The sequence below is a fragment of the Gorilla gorilla genome, chromosome 1, assembly GCF_029281585.2.
Source record: "Gorilla gorilla gorilla isolate KB3781 chromosome 1, NHGRI_mGorGor1-v2.1_pri, whole genome shotgun sequence".
NCBI lineage: Eukaryota > Metazoa > Chordata > Mammalia > Primates > Hominidae > Gorilla > Gorilla gorilla.
The window spans coordinates 213,902,718-213,918,939 of record NC_073224.2 but is presented as its reverse complement, the minus strand read 5'-3'; the positions used below and the strand labels follow the sequence as shown (position 1 = coordinate 213,918,939).

Genomic DNA, 16,222 nt, shown 5'->3' with positions numbered 1-16,222 from the left:
AGGGTTGTGTTCCCTGGCCTAGCTCAGAACCTGGCCCATATTCAACACTCATAAGTGTTTGTTAGATGAATGGATGACTGTGTATGGGGATAGAGGGATGAAGGAATGACATGAGGACCTAGAGGGGGGCTCTAACCCAGCCTGCGGAGCATTGGAGAAGCTTCTTGTGGGGAGGGAGCTTTCAGCTGACTCCTGCAGGATGAGGAGTTGGCTGGGCACAGTGAAAGGGGGGGCGTGCAAAGCAGTCAGTGGCCTTTGTGGGTGCCTCTCAGTGTGGGAGGACTGAGGTATGCAGGAACTGCAGTTCATCACCGAGTGGCTGAGCCATTAGTGCCAAGAGGCCAGTGTCCCCTTTGTGGGCCATTTTTAGGACTCTCACAATGGCTGCTCACTGAGGGCAAAACATCCCACGGTGGCTCCCTGGTCTGATCAGCAGCCCTCCAAGATCAAGGGGAGGCACGCAGGGGAAAGGAGGCCACCACTTGTTGAGGGACCTCAGGGGACAGGCCTGCGTCAACCTGGCAACCCATTCCTGGCTGACATTATGCCCATCCCAGAGATAAGGGGACAGAGGCCCAACACCCCCGAGGCAGTCAGGGGAAGAGGCAGAACCCACTCAAGTCTGTCCACTCCCTGTGCCTTCCCTCATCAGCCCAGAACTCCTCATGGCCAGAGTTTGTCTCCCCCGTCACCGCAGAGATTCCTCAGTGGCTGACATCACCCACTCCTGACTCCCCTCACAGGGCACTGACCGGGGAAATCCCTCCATGGGGCCTGGACTATGGAGAGTCAAGTGCAGGAAGAACTTTCCATAAGGACTGGAGCAAAAGGCTGGGAATTGGAGGAGATTGGGGGTGGGGCTGCTGAAGGAGGAGAGACCAATCCTGGGGACAGTTGGGGGCACCTTACCCAATTCCTCTACCCCCGCCCCTTAACTCCTCACTTGTTTCACCTGTTGACCTTCTCATCTGCCGATTCAGATTCCTCACACTCAGGCTCTGACCTCCACTGACTCTGATGGCCCACAGCAGGTGCAGGGTCTGGTTTTTCTCCAGCCACAGGGCCCACAGCTGGGGTGACCAACGACTGGGAGCTCAGGATTGAAATCCCCACCCTGCCACTTCTTAGCTGGGTCACCTTAGGAAGAGTTCATCCCCTCTCTGAGCTTTCCTCATCTGTAAGAAATGACAGGTAAATCTCTGCCTTGGAGGGTGGCCGGAGGACTGAGAGACAGAGGCTGTGATAACTCATGGCCAGCTGTGAGTTGCAGTACTTGCTGGTTGGATTAGCAATTGAGGAAACTGGTTTGGAAGGGGTTAAATGGAGACCCTGCCTCCCAGCCAGGAGCGAATCAGGGCTGGGAGGGGAGGAGCCAGGCTGCTGCTAAGGAAAGAGATCAGGATGGGCCAGTTGCCGACTGGAGAGGGATGGGAGGAGATACCATAGGGTTTGGGGGGCTTGGCACAGCGGCCCTGGCCTCTGCACTGTGATAGCTCCAAGCCAGATGGTGCAAGGCAGCTGCTGGGCTGCGGGGAAGAGGGGCTGCACTTCCTGAGCTGGTGCAGCGGCAGAGTGGATAAGGACCAGGACCCCGAGCCCGCCTGGCCCTCCAAGGCGGGGGGACACCGGCTGCACCCAGGCTGTGACCTCAGCTGACTCCGATGATCCACATGGGATGCAGGGTCTAATTTTAGCTCCAGCCACAGGGGCCACAGCCCAGGAGTGTCTGCCAGCGGGCACAGGGGCAGCCAGGGCTGCTCAGGCAAGGGGAGGAGTGGGAAGACCAGCCCAGCTCCCTCCAGCCTGTCCCTGGCCAAGTCGCCTCCTGTGGGAGCTCTGACTGGTCCCCATGGCCTGGCAGACAGCCCTCCTCTCAGTTGAGGGCAAGGTCAAGGGGTGCAGCCAGGAGGGCAGGGGGACACGGCCCTGCATTCTGGACAGGGGTTGCGTCAGCCAGAGCAGTGCCCAGGGGCAGGGGTCCCTGCTGGGAGGGAAAAGGCTGGCTTGGTTGTCCAAAGGCCGAGATGGCAGAGTCCTGAGAGCAGGGGGGCCAGGCCAGCAAGCTGGGTCCCACCTGGCCTCCTCCTGCCTGGCTGTTGACTCACTATCTGACCTTAGACAGGCGGCCTGGGCTCGATGGGCCTCAGTCTTCCCATCTGTACAATGACAGCGCAGGACTAGCAGGTCGGTCCCAGCTCTGGTCTCCCGCCCCAGGCCCTGCTCTTCCTGCTTGCTGGCAGAGGCCTCCCAGCTTCCCTAGCCCTGACTGTGGGTGGCCACATGCAGTCGTGGAGGAGAAGAAAGTCCCTGTGGCTGGCACTGTCAGCCTCCTGGCTCCTGCTTGTCCTGCTGGGAGGCTTCTCCCTTCTCCGCCTGGCATTGCCTCCCAGACCTCGGCCCAGGGCTTCCCAAGGCTGGCCCCGCTGGCTGGACGCAGAGCTCCTGCAGAGCTTCTCCCAGCTTGGAGAGCTCCCAGAAGATGCCGTTTCACCTCCTCAAGCCCCTCATGGTGGCAGCTGCAACTGGGATGCCTGCTTTGATACCTCAAAGTGCAGGGGCGATGGCCTTAAGGTATTCGTGTACCCAGCGGTTGGACCCATCTCTGAGACTCATCGCAGGATCCTGGCTTCCATTGAGGGCTCTCGCTTCTACACATTCAGCCCTGCTAGGGCCTGCCTCCTCCTCCTCCTCAGCCTGGACACCCAGACTGGAGAGTGCAGCTCAATGCCTCTGCAATGGAACAGGGGCAGGAACCATCTGGTCCTCCGTCTCCACCCGGCTCCCTGCCCCAGGACCTTCCAGCTGGGACAGGCTATGGTGGCTGAGGCCAGCCCCACGGTGGACTCCTTCCGGCCCGGCTTTGATGTGGCCCTCCCTTTTCTCCCTGAAGCCCACCCGTTGCGAGGTGGGGCTCCTGGCCAGCTGCGGCAACACAGCCCCCAGCCCGGGGTAGCCCTGCTAGCCCTGGAAGAGGAGAGGGGTGGGTGGCGCACAGCAGACACCGGCTCCTCTGCCTGCCCCTGGGATGGGCGCTGTGAGCAAGACCCTGGACCTGGGCAGTAAGTGAACCTTTTGCCTTGGGGGCTGGATGGGAGGGGGCTGGAATAGACGCAAGCCCAGAAACGAGGGTAGAAGGCAGGACTGAGATGGGAGAACCAGGTGGTCCTGGTAGACTTAGGCCTCAGCTGCAGCAGCAGGAGGGAGCCAGGTTAGATGGCAGAGAGCACTTCCATTAAGATGGGGACTTGAAGCAAGGGGTGTCTAAGGTAGGTTTTGGAATTCTCCCCTGGGGATCTTTCAAAACATAAAACACGACTCATTCCAAACCTCCTACCCTAATATTTTTTTTCCCACATACAGTTGTATAGTGCTTACTCTGTGCTAAGCACTTATATAAATAATGATTATAATAAAATATGCTAGTTGTTAGCATTTAAGTGTTTGTGTACCAGGCACGAAAGCTCAGACAGGTTAAGTAATTTTTCTCAGGCCACCCAGCCGGAAAGAGCCAGTATTTTGATCCAGAATTGCCTATCTCCAAAGCCTTCAGTATGAGAATTCTGAGTTTTAAGCAAAAGTTTATGATCAACCTCATCAAATGCCTCAGAAGGGCCTCACAGTCACAGCTGGAAGCTGCTCCTGTGTCTAATTTTGGGGATTAACCTCTCAAAGAAACAGCCTTTGGTTATAGCAAATATGACGTAGGTCAGATCTAAAGAAGAATTTCCTGCCAGTGAGAGGCCCTTGACATATATAAGGGACTGGGGGCCTGTGGGATGTGGTGAGCTTGTACAGAAACTCTTTCCACCTGGGCTAGTTGGGGTGATGCGCCTCAGGTGATAGTTACCCCCTAAGCACTCTAACCCTCTGTGTCCCCAGCAGGCCAGCAGCCTCTAAAGGCTAGCTGGGCAGGCAAGAATGGGAGTCCCTCTGAGGTTGTCCAGGGCCCCGGTGGCAGAGGGTTCCTTCTGTATCCCACCCTCTCCCAGGGCCTACCTGAGTCGGGAACTGTCACTCTGGTATCCTCCTTTTGCTCCTCCCTCAGGTCTCTCTCCCTATTCTCTGCTCCAACAACATCAGCTATTCTGAGCTCCACTCCCTCCCAGGAATTCTTGCCTCTGCTTGGGGCTCCCGGGACTTCTCTCGGCCAAAGGGCTCTCGTGGGAATGGGATCCTTCCACTTCCTGAAGGTACATGGAGGCCTCCAGGGAGCCCTCACAGCCAGGAGTAAGAATGGACTTGTCCCGGTCAGCCCCAGGGTCCTTTTGCTGGGACCTATCCCTAGTGGTCTCCAAGGTGGGAGCCTGAAAAGTCAGGGATCTCCCCCAAGCCCCTGCAGCTCAGCGCTCAGGCAGAAGCTCACTTTGAGCGACAAGGCTCTCCCTTTGCCATGCCCTCCCTCACTTTTCTGATGAGGCACTCAGGTACTCTTGCTTGCAGGAAGTTCTTTTTTCAGCTGACTTTAGTTACCGCTAAGCACAGTTCATTACTGATGAACCTGAAAGTGATTTCAGTCTGAACTTCTTTGAGAAACTGGAAGTTAGGGAGCTGCACACAGCAGGTAGGTGCTCATTAAATGTTTACTAATGGATCTGAAATTGGCCAGAGCCGGCTATGGTTTTCTAATTAGTGTGGGTCACCCTCTGAGTAGCATTTTTGATAAGTTTTATTTCCCAGGGGCGAAGCTTGGCAGCCTTGGACTCTGACCTTCAAGTTTTGTCTTTGGCCTCCTCCTCCCTGAAGGTGACAGGACTTGTCATCTCTGGAGTGGTTTGAGCCTCAGTTTCTCCGAAGTGCCGGGCAGCTGCCTGGGCCAGACAGCCTAGGGACAGAGTGAGAGAGATAGCCTGAATAAACAAGTCCTGGCCAGAGAAAGAGGCCATTCACAGTCCCTGCCACCTCCCCACATTCACTCAGCCGGGCGAGAGTGGGGAGGGGAGGAGGCTACATTTGAGGAGTGCCTGGCTTGGGCCAGGTGCTGTGCCAGGCACTTAACTTAAGTCACTGCTGATCCTGTCATGCACCCTTCAAGGGAGGTATTATTATCTCCATTTCAGGGTATGGAAAACTGAGGCCCAGAGAGGTGGAGTAGCCCAGGGTGACAAGGTTCCCTCTTCTCCATGAGCCCCTCACTTTTCTAATCAGGCGCTTGGAAGCAGTGGAGTTGGGATTCAACCCTGTACTTCTGGCTCCAAAGCCCATGTTTTTCCACCTTGGTTGAACGGTCTCTTGTTGCTTTGGAATAAATCTCCACCCATTCAAATTGTTATTTATTCATTTTTATGAATAGGTAATTCATTCACATGGTACAGAATTCCAAAGGCACAAAAGGGCATAGAGTGAAAAGCCTCCCTTCTATCCCTGTCTCTCGGCCACCCGGTTTTCCTGCCTGGAGCCAAACACTGCTTCCAGTTTCTTATGTGTCTTTTCTGAGAAACTCTGCGTGTGTACAAGCAATATGTATATTCTCCCCCATTTTTTAACATAAATTTGATGCATGCTTCAAAGTCCCCCAGGCTGTATCCATTGGGAACAAGGGGCACAGTCAGTACCTAGGGCCCATGATACTTTTATAGGCTCATGAAACTATTTTCATTTTTTGAAAATCAGGGCTGGGCACAGTGGCTCACACCTGTGATCCCAGCACTTTGGGAGGCTGAGGCGGGTGGATCGCCTGAGCTTAGGCAACATGGTGAGACCCTGTCTCTATAAAAATTACAAACATTAGCTGGGTGTGGTGGTGCAAGCCTGTAGTCCCAGCTACTTGGGAGGCTGAAGTGAGAGGATCGCTTGAGCCCAGGGGGTCAAGGCTACAGTGAGCTGGGATCATGCCACTGCACTCCAGCCTGGGCAGCAGAGTGAGAGAGACTCTGTTTCAAAAAAAAAAAAAAAAAAAAAAAAAAGGCAGAATTAAAAATGAACTTTCAGGTAGAAGAAAACAAAATTTTTTTTTTTTTTTTTTTTTGAGACAAAGTCTTTCTCTGTCACCCAGGCTGGAGTGCAGTGGCACAATCTTGGCTCACTGCGACCTCCGCTTCCTGGGTTCAAGCGATTCCCCTGCCTCAGCCTCCCAAGTAGCTGGGATTACAGGCATGTGCCACTACACCCAGCTAATTTTTGTATTTTTAGTAGAGATGGGGTTTCACCATGTTGGTCAGGCTGGTCTCAAACTCCTGACTTCAAATGATCTGCCTGCCTCGGCCTCCCAAAGTGCTGAGATTACAGGCATGAGCCACGGCGCCCAGCAGAAAATGTTTTAATATATAATATTGCTTGTTTTTATACCAACACAGTTATCAACTGTATTCTTTTTTTATGGCAGGAGAGACTGTGAAGGCCAAAGTGCCTAGTAGGGCACATGGAAGTCACAATGCAGCCCTACCTATGGCCAGGCCCCAGCAGAGCACTGAGGCCATGGGCACAGCCACGCTGACCACCCTTGGGCACTGAGGCCCTGAGTCTATGGCAGGTACCTTACGTGGTCACAGAATCCTAAGACTTCTTCAGTGGTCACCACATAGATGCACAAGTTTCCTCTGTAACACATTCCCTGTTCCCCGCCAAAGGTGCTCATCCAGTCTCTACTTATTTACCTTTACTGATGGGGAACTCACCACCTCCAAAGACCACCCACTGGCTGCACACTCAACCAGCTCCATCACTAGAATTTCTGCTGAAATTGACCTCCCAGATACCTGGTCTCTTGGTCCCAGATCTATTCCCTAGTGTCTCACTGAGCATTCGGCAGCACCCACTGAGCTCCCATTCTCCACCAGGCACTCTGCTAGGCCCTAGGGATACTGAGATGAGGGAGGTACAGCCCCATCCTCAAGGAGCTCAGCCTTGTAGGAGAGACAGGCAAGTCAATTGTTTGACACACATTGTTAAGCAGAGAGAGGCTGCACCGGCTGCCTCCCTGGCTCCTCTACTCAAGAGCTGTGTGACCTCTTTGGGCTTCAGTTTTCTCATCTGTAAAATGAGATAATAACAGTGCATACCTCCCCTCCTATCTCATAGAGGTGCTGTGAGAATGAACTGAGTTAGTACATGTAAAGCACTTAGAACAGTGCCTGGATCAAAGTACATACTCAATATAGGTTAGCTTGGATCATTACTACTGCAGTCCACTGGGAGGTGGGAGTAGAGAAAGCCATCTCTGGAGAGATCAAGGAGGGTTTCCCAGAGGAGGTGATGTTTCAGCTTAGACATTAAGACAGCGTAGAAGAAGGCCAGGTGTGGTGGCTCATGTCTGTAATCTCAACACTTTGGGAGACTGAGGCAGGAGGATCACTTGAGGCCAGGAGTTTGAGACAGCCTGGGCAACACAGAGAGACCCCATCTCTAAAAAAAAAAAAAAAAAAAGCCAGCACGTGCCTGTAGTCCCAGCTACTCCAGAGGCTGAGGCACTGAGGCAGGAGAATTGCTTGATCCTGGGAAGTCGAGGCTGCAGTGAGCTGTGATGGCACCACTGCACTCCAGGCTGGGTGACAGAGCAAGAGCTTGTCTCAGAAGAAAAAGATGAGTAGGAGGACTTCCTCAGGCTGACAAGGCAGGGAGGGGCCCTCCAACGTGAGGGAGAAGGGATCTTAAAGGCACAGAGGATCAAGGGAGGTTAAGGCTCAGTGGTGCAGTTGATTCAGCCTTAACCTAGAGGTTTTCAATTCCTTAGAGGTTGACTTAGGGGTGAAGGGGGCTGTACCTGGTTGGCTTCTGCTGTGGCTTTTCATGAGGTGAAGGGTGTCCTGATGCTTACTTGTGGCTTCTTCCAGGGAGGGCCTGGTGGACACTTAAGCATGGAGGGAGAACAAAGAAGGCTGGGGTCCCCTGGAAGACCCCTAAAGCAGCAGCTCCGGGGTGGTTCAGATAACTCGGGGTCAGGAGCTGGCACATCTCTGCTCTAGTCCCAGCTCCACCCAACCCTATCTGTGACCCTGAGCCAGTCCTTGGGTCTCTCTGGGCCTCAGTTTCCCCATCTGTTCAATGGGGCATGGCCCCAAGGCTGCCTAAGTACTCCCAGGTCTGCTTCTTGGAGGTTCAGGCTCAGAGCCAAACAGGCTGTAACTGAGGAGGGTCCTAGTACCCTCTGGGCCCTAGTCATGAGTCCCACACTGAGCAGGCCTGTGTCCTGGTCCCTCCCTTTATCCGTCCCCTGGCTGGGTTGCAGGCAATGGTCCCCTGGGTGGACAATTGCCAGGCTGGCTCTGAGGAGGCTGGGACTCCTGCCCTCCCCCACAGGCACACACAGCCTGAGTGTGGCCCTGGGCTAGGGTGGTGGAGGGGGTAGGTGGGAGGAACAGAGGGAGCCTGTCCTCTGGGCCAGGGGACCTCTGGGCAGCAGTTTCCTGTGTGGTTCCAGGCTGGGGGCCCAGCCCACCTCATGACAGAGGAGCCTTTCACGGGCCTGGCTTTTAGCATGGGGGAGGGCTGGGCTCAGAGGCCACGCAGGCAAGGGGTGCTGAAAGTCTGCCTGCGGCCGAGTGGGGGAGGGCAGACGTGCATGTCTAAGTCAGGCAGGGTCTCGGAAACATCAGCGTCCGCTGCCTCCCATTTTACAGATGAGGAAACTGAGGCCAGAGAAAGGCAAGGGAGGTGTCTAAGGCCACTGAGGGCAGAGGCAGAGCTAGAATGCAGGGCTCCTGCCTCCTAGTCCAACCACAGATGCGTGGCTGGTGTGAGGCTTGTGTTTGTGTTAGTGCGTCAGTGTGCGGCTGTGCATATGCATGAGTGGGTTTACACATTTGGGAGTGTGGGTGTGGGGTGCAGGGGTGTGGGGTTCTCCCATTGAGGGAGCCCAGGGGGCGAAGGTCACTGTCCAGGCTCATGTGTGGTGGGACCTCCCCATGTGCCTCTTTAGGACCCAGCGCCAGGAGACGCTGCCCAATGCCACCTTCTGCCTCATCTCTGGCCACCGTCCGGAGGCTGCCTTGCGCTTCCTCCAAGCCCTGCAGGTACAACCCCAATTTGAGCATCACCCATCCTCTGTCCCCCAGCACTCATGAGCTGGCAGGGTACTCTGGGTCCAGGCCAATGAGAAGGGGCAGTAAGCTGCCTGCTCCTTTACTCCTGGACTCAGGCATGCCTGTGTCCCCATTCACTGCACCCTCTGCAGAACAACCATAACCTCCCCTCCCTGAAAAATCCCATGTTCCTGTCCTCTTTGCCCCTTGCCCCCAACAGCAGCAGCTACTGACTTGGAACTGGGCGGGGGGTGAGTATGTGCAGGGTGGGGCTGGGCTTCCCAGTGACCTCCCCGCCCCCCAGGCCGGCTGCATCCCAGTGCTTCTCAGCCCCCGCTGGGAGCTGCCCTTCTCCGAGGTCATCGACTGGACCAAGGCAGCCATCGTAGCTGATGAGAGGCTCCCGCTTCAGGTAGCTCAGAGCCCTGCCCACAGGGTGGGAACTGGACCCAGGACAGGGGAGGGACCTAGAATCCTGGATTGAGGCTGGCCTCAGTCCTCATTCCTATCTGCCTTCTATGGATACTGGTGAATTTCTCCTAGCACCAAGTCTCCCCTCTGGGGCTCCCAGAGGATCTGATGGAGCTAGAGATTCCTAAGGGTTCTGAGAGCAAGTCCTGATCCTCTTCCAGCCTCAGTTTTACCATCTCTACAATAGGATGAGCTAGACCAGACAATCCCCATGGGCCCAGCTCCAATGGCCTGTGACTGCTTAAATACCAATTTAGGGGAAGGCTACAAAAAAATTCAAACTCAGAGCGCCTCCATGGGGACTGGAGTGGGAAAGCAAAACGCATGGCGACTTTTCCATCTGATGAAACTAATTTTGTCCAGCTCTGAAAAATATATGTGTGACCTGCCTTGAATCCCCTGAGAATGGTAGAGGGGGTTAATAGTAATTACCATTTTTTTTATTGAGCCTCTACAATGTACTAAGCAATTAATGAGCAAATACTCAGGTTAAACAGCTCAACCACAGTCACATGGTTACCAAGTGGCATTCAGACCCAACTCTGTGTGACCCCTGAATGCTTCTTCTTTTTTTTTTTTTTTTTTTGAGATAGGATCTTGCTCTGTTGCTCAGGCTGGAGTGCAGTGGCATGAATATGGCTCACTGCAGCCTCGACCTCCTGGGCTCAAAATTGCTCTATTACCTGGCACTTTTCTCCCTCTCTGCTCCAGGTCCTGGCTGCCCTCCAGGAGATGTCCCCTGCACGAGTCCTCGCCCTGCGTCAGCAGACCCAGTTTCTATGGGATGCCTACTTCTCCTCAGTGGAGAAGGTCATCCATACCACTCTGGAGGTGAGGGGTCTCACCTGATGGGGGTCCTGGCTCTTGACTCCTGCTTCATCCCTGTCACCTCTCCATACTTCTCTGCCCCAGTGTTTGGGGAACCCCCCCCCCCTTGAAGATGGTCCTGGGATGAATCTGAGACTTGGCTGTGAGATTTGGGGCAAGTTTCTTCTCCAATCTTGGCCTCAGTTTCCCCATCTTTAGAGAAGACCACTGTGGCAAATAGATTTCAAAGCATGCACCAATGCCAGCTGACCGCCGATGGCTGCCTGGGATGCTATGTTGGGAGGGATTCTGAGTCCTGAAAGAATGTCATGACCCATTAGTGACATCTGTCATGAGTGAGGAAGGAAAGGGAAGCAGTGACCCTGCCACCATCTCCCACCTCTGGAGCAACATCATGGAGTGCCCCCTACTCTAGACTCAGCTTCTGACCCCAGGGGTCTGGTGATGCAGCTGCCACCCTCCCCAGAGCCTGGAGGGGGAGGTGTGGCCATGGTCACACAGGCCACTCGCTCTGCTCAGCTCCTCTCTCATTTTAGGTTATTCAGGACCGGATCTTTGGAACATCAGCTCACCCCTCACTGCTGTGGAACAGCCCCCCAGGGGCACTCCTGGCCCTGTCTACTTTTTCCACAAGCCCCCAGGACTTCCCCTTCTACTACCTGCAACAGGGTATGCCCTGGGGATGGGACAACCTGAAGTCCCCTCAGCTCTACCCAGGGCTGCCCCAGCCTCATCTGGAGAGCCCCACCAAGACCCTTTCCAAGCCCTGACATTTTTCCTGGCCCCGGGGGATTCCCTACTCAGGTCATTCTTCATGGGGTTCTGTTCCTTCCCACTCTAATAGCCTGTGTCTCATTCCCCCAGGCTCCCGCCCTGAGGGCAGATTCAGCGCCCTGATCTGGGTGGGGCCCCCAGGCCAGCCCCCTCTGAAGCTCATCCAGGCGGTGGCAGGCTCCCAGCACTGTGCCCAGGTCTGCCCCCTTCCCAGCTGGAGTCCTGGGATCCAGGGTGGGGGTAAGGGACAGGGCAGGGCCCTGATGACTTCCAGACCCCAAAGATGACCACTATTTGAGGGGAGGCACGGGGAAGATTTCCAAGTGTTCTTGCTGCCTCCTGTAAGTCCCAAGATTCTGTTGCCTTTTCCCCATGGAAATTGATGAAGCCACGTGAAAAGCAGATGTCTCTTGGGGAGGCTGGAGAAGGAAACATTCATTCCTTTACTCAGCAGTCATTTTCTGAGCACTAGGCCCTGGGCTTAAGGCTGAGCAGATAAAAAGTAAGGAAGGATTCTGCCCAGAGATTCAGACTGGGTTAGCATTTTCCAGCACACAGACTGTCAAATCTTACTTCTAGAGAAGCCAGATAGATTAATAAGAGTCCTTGTAGAGGAAGTGAAGCAGTTAGCTCAGCCAGGGTGCACACAGGAAGGCTCCAAACAGGCCATTGAGCTGGGCTGGGAGTCATAAAACAGCCTGAGGAAGAGAATGAAGGCTTCGAGAAAAGATGGGGATGGAGCATGGAGTCAGGGCCCAGGCTAGGGACTACCACAGACAACTCTCTTGAGTTCTGAAGCCACAGGTCACTACCCTCATGTCACCAGAATCCCTGCCTTCTACAAGCCCAGAGGCAAGGACAGAGCAGCGGTGAAAGGACCATGGATCCAACTAAACCCTTCTCCCATGTGCAGTTTATAAAGCTGACTTCTCAAACTTCTTCCACCTTGAGAAAGATCACTCCTGCCCCTCGCAACCCGCCTTCTGCCCCAGACCCCAGACTTCAGGAACAACCCCCTATCCTCTAGATCTTGGTTCTCTGGAGCAATGAGAGGCCACTCCCATCCAGGTGGCTGGAGACAGCTGTGCCCTTGACAGTCATTGATGGGCACAGGAAGGTAAGGGATGAGGAGAGCCACGAAAGGGGTGGGCCCATGCTGGGAGCTGGGGGAGGGCACCCATGGGGTGTTTTATGAATACTTGGGCATGAGCCGCAGTTGGGCCTGAAGAATGACACAGTAGGTTTCAGCCACAGGGCTAATAGTAATGATTCTCTTCTCTCCCTGGTCCCTGTGAACTGTGCTTCCAGAGCACTGGGTCTTACATGATGGGGAAAGACAGAGGAGTGCACTGACATCTCAGATGAGGAACAGAGGAGAAACCCAGGATCTTGAGAAAATATGGACCAAGGGCAGCACACGGGGCCAGGAAGGGGAGGCTTCTGGGAACCGTGGTTGGTGTGAACCACCTGCCTGCCACATGGTTGTTGGCAAGTCCCTTCGTCTCTCTAGATCTGTTTCTTTCAAATGAGGGATGTTTGACAACTCCTCCCAGAGTTGATGTGACAATATGACAATGGAGGAATTCCAAGATGTCAAAAGTGGAAGAGCCCCTAGAGACCAACTGCCCCATTTGACCAAAGGGGAAAGTGAAATCCAAAGAGGTCAAATGAGTTGCCCAGGTCCCAAAACGAGCTCTGCACAGGCTTGCCATATTCGAGGCCCAGGCATCTACACTGTGCCTGAAGGGAGGCTTTATTCATGGCTCAGGCATCTACACTGTGCCTGAATGGCTCCTACTTATTGGATGGGGGTGGGGGGAATGTTCCAATGGCTGAGTTCCCCTCCCCCACTCCCTGCAGGTTAGTGATCGCTTCTACCCATATAGCACCATCAGAACAGATGCCATCCTCAGCCTCGATGCCCGCAGCAGTCTTTCCACAAGTGAGGTGAGGGCTGGGCCCAAGAGAAGCCCAGTGTGGGTAGACACAGAGCCAGAGGGCCCTGGCAGCCCCTCAGGTTCCCACGGTGGAGGGGACCCCAGGTCATGAGGTCCAGCCTTTTGCATTTGAAACCACCCCAGCAAGCCAGGCAGCCTCCTCTTTAGGAGTCTCGTTGAGGCTTTCCACGGACTCTTTTGAGAAATTGTTTTTGTGGCCCCCAGAAGCTTTCATGCCACACTTCCAGCCAATTCCAAGTCTTGGCTCCCACGCCGTCTCCCCTGAGTCCTGCCCCGGCCCCTCAGCCAGGCTGCCCCTGCCTCCATTTCCCTGGATGTTCTAGGCATTTAGGAGGTCCTTCCTCACAGCTCACTTGAGTCCCTCTCCAGGTGGACTTTGCCTTTCTGGTGTGGCAGAGCTTCCCAGAGCGGATGGTGGGCTTCCTGACGTCGAGCCATTTCTGGGACGAGGCCCATGGTGGCTGGGGCTACACTGCTGAGACGACCAACGAATTCTCCATGGTTCTCACCACAGCCGCCTTCTACCATAGGTACAGACCCCCACCCTGCACAGGGATCAGAGGATCAGAGGACCAGAGACCCCACCCCCACCCCGAACGGAGCAGGGTGGCCTAGACCCCAGGGATCCAGGTTCAAGGCCGAGATCTGCCACTTCCCAGCTGTGGGATCCTGGGCAAATCTCCTCACTTCTCTAGAGTTTGTTTTCTCATCTGTAAAATGGGATGGATTCACCTCCCAGGGCTGGTGTGAACATTAAATGAAGTCCCTGGCACAGAGGTTCCACAAATGGTAGCTATTGTTATTTTAAGTAGAGCCATGCAGTGAGTAAGGGCAGTGTGTGGGTTTGCTGGTGGTGGGGTGACAAGAAAATAGTCCTGATGCTTTATGAATGTGGATGTTATGAGTTGGGGAACATCCCAGACCTTCCAGAAGCTGCCTGAAGTGCTCCGGTTTTAGGGCAGGGACTGAATTCTGTAAGACCTCTTTAGAGGGGTTCCTTAAACATGTTTAAATCAAATATGCATAACCTGGAACCTCTTATAGATTACTCAGGAGCTCTGCAGGGAATTCTCAGTAGAGTGAAGAATTACCTAATGTCTGCGAGATGAGGCTGGCCTGTCTGAGGGCCGTGTGAAGTGAGCTCACCCGGAGCAGTATCAGCCTGGTTCATCCACAACTGTTCTTTGGGCTTCCATGTTTGATGGCTTTGAAACCAGCTGATCCAAACCCATCTAATTCTGGCTCTGAGTTCAGCGCTCAGAGCCCAAGGATGGGGGGCCCAAGGAGCTGTGAGGCAGAGGGCAGGGAACACACCACTAACTGCAGATAAGCCACGGGGCACAGCACAATGGAGAGCTGTTCACGCCAGGGATGGGAGCTCTCTGAGGCAGCCAGGGCTCAGAGGCTTGGGGATGGGGGTCAAAGGGAGAGGTGAGGTCAGGAGGGAGGAGAATGGGGCCTGGGGATGGATTTGGCTGCAGCCTCTCCCTGTCTTTTCCTCTTGCCCAGGTATTACCACACTCTCTTCACCCACTCCCTGCCCAAGGCTCTGAGGACCCTGGCAGATGAGGCACCCACCTGTGTGGACGTCCTGATGAATTTCATAGTAGCAGCAGTCACCAAGCTGCCCCCTATCAAGGTGCCCTATGGCAAGCAGCGCCAGGAGGCTGCTCCACTGGTGAGGGCTGAGGGGATTGGTCGGAACTGGCAGGGATTGGGCGGGGATGCCGGAGAGGATTCCCTCTCACTGTCAAATTCCAGTCTTTCTTGCTGCACGGGCGTGGGGAGTTCGGAAGGGCAGAGAAGCCCGTTAATACATTGCTTCTTTCCCTCTTAGGCGCCTGGGGGCCCGGGGCCCAGGCCAAAGCCGCCTGCTCCAGCCCCCGACTGCATCAACCAGATAGCGGCAGCGTTCGGCCACATGCCCTTGCTGTCCTCTCGTCTGCGTCTGGACCCGGTGCTGTTTAAGGACCCGGTGTCCGTGCAGCGCAAGAAGTACCGCAGCCTGGAGAAGCCCTAGGGGGCGACCCACGGAGACCCCAGCAGAGGTCGCAGCCCAGCTCCCAGGGGGCCCGGCACCTGCCGGCGGGCTCCGCTCTTAGGACACCGGAGAACCTATCATGGCAGCCAGCGGGCCCACACGTCGGACCCCGGTTGGCCAATCACAACAGGGGGCGTGGCCTTACCTTCTCCTGCCCGCCCTCAGCCGCGGAGCCTCTGCGGAGGCTGAGCCCCGCGCCCGGAGCGCCGCTCTCCACTTCTCCACCCAGCTAACTTCTGCTTATCTTTCAGAGCATTGTCTCCTCCAGGGACTTGCCTGGCCCTCCTCCCCCTCCGCCCCCGATGGGTTCGGTCTCCTTTGCGCTTTCGCAGCCCAGTGTTTGCCGCGGTTCCCGCACGGTCAGGCCCCAGGACTGGCTTGCGAGCCCCGGGGGGCGGGTCGTGTCGTGTCCTTTTCTCTCTGGCTAGGCAGGTGTGCCGCAAATATTTGACGAATAGATGGATGGCAGACATTAACTGCGTGCCTGGCCCTATGAGGGCGGCGGCGGGACAGGGTGAGCGGAGAGACAGAACTGTCCCCGCCCCACCACGCCACCCATTCCTAGGGTTCCTAGGGTAGTTGGGAAGGCAACTACCCAAAGACGCCTGGGTTGTCAGGCTTAATCCTTGAGCCTCAACCAAGGAGCAGAGGGGTGCGGGTAAACGAGGAGTGGGGCGAGGAAAGCGGGATGGGAACAAGTGGCCTGTCCCCGCACGGCCCGCGGCTCAGCCTCGGCCGTCTGCCCTGCACTACCAAGGCCGACCACCAGAGGTCAGCGTCGCGCCGCACTCTTCACCCGCATGTCCAGAGGGCGGCCGGGATGTGGAGGGTGAGCGCTGTGGGCAGCTCGGAGGCTGAAAGCTGGGAAGAGAAATCCGAAGAACAGCCCCATCTCTTTCGCCTGCACACTTGGAACTCAGCAAGAAGGGACTGTTTCTAGGTGGGCTGGGCGCGAGCAGGGACTGTCCCGAGCGGTATAGGTGAGAATGGAGTTGGGGGGGGACACTAGGTCCTCCGGGGTTCACCCACCTGGAGCTGGAATTATCACTTCCGAAATAAAGCGCGTGTCCTTGCCCCCTCACGCTCCAGGCTATAAATACCCTTACAGCAGCTGCTCGAGGGAGGGGCTCAGGGCTCGCCTGGGAGCGCGTGCGACTCCAGAGGGTGAGGGTGGTGGGTCCAGCCCAGGTCCA

The 16,222-nt window shown here is 55.5% G+C and overlaps 1 protein-coding gene across 2 annotated transcripts; it reads left to right on the top strand.

Moving 5' to 3' along the window:
- The first annotated feature begins 1,398 nt into the window (after nucleotides 1-1,398).
- On the top strand, nucleotides 1,399-16,103 carry EXTL1 (exostosin like glycosyltransferase 1). Of its 2 annotated transcripts, XM_004025215.5 has the most exons (11): nucleotides 1,399-3,059; nucleotides 8,855-8,948; nucleotides 9,262-9,369; nucleotides 10,140-10,259; nucleotides 10,793-10,925; nucleotides 11,121-11,227; nucleotides 12,058-12,147; nucleotides 12,891-12,977; nucleotides 13,358-13,518; nucleotides 14,498-14,666; nucleotides 14,826-16,103. In XM_004025215.5, exons 1-11 carry the CDS (start codon nucleotides 2,281-2,283, stop codon nucleotides 15,006-15,008), a joined length of 2,031 nt encoding a protein of 676 aa, XP_004025264.4. In that variant the 5' UTR covers nucleotides 1,399-2,280; the 3' UTR covers nucleotides 15,009-16,103. The 2 variants fall into 2 exon arrangements, with proteins under 2 accessions (XP_004025264.4, XP_018874644.4); XM_019019099.4 differs by lacking the exon at nucleotides 9,262-9,369 and having other exon boundaries at nucleotides 1,407-3,059.
- Nucleotides 16,104-16,222: the final 119 nt, after the last annotated feature.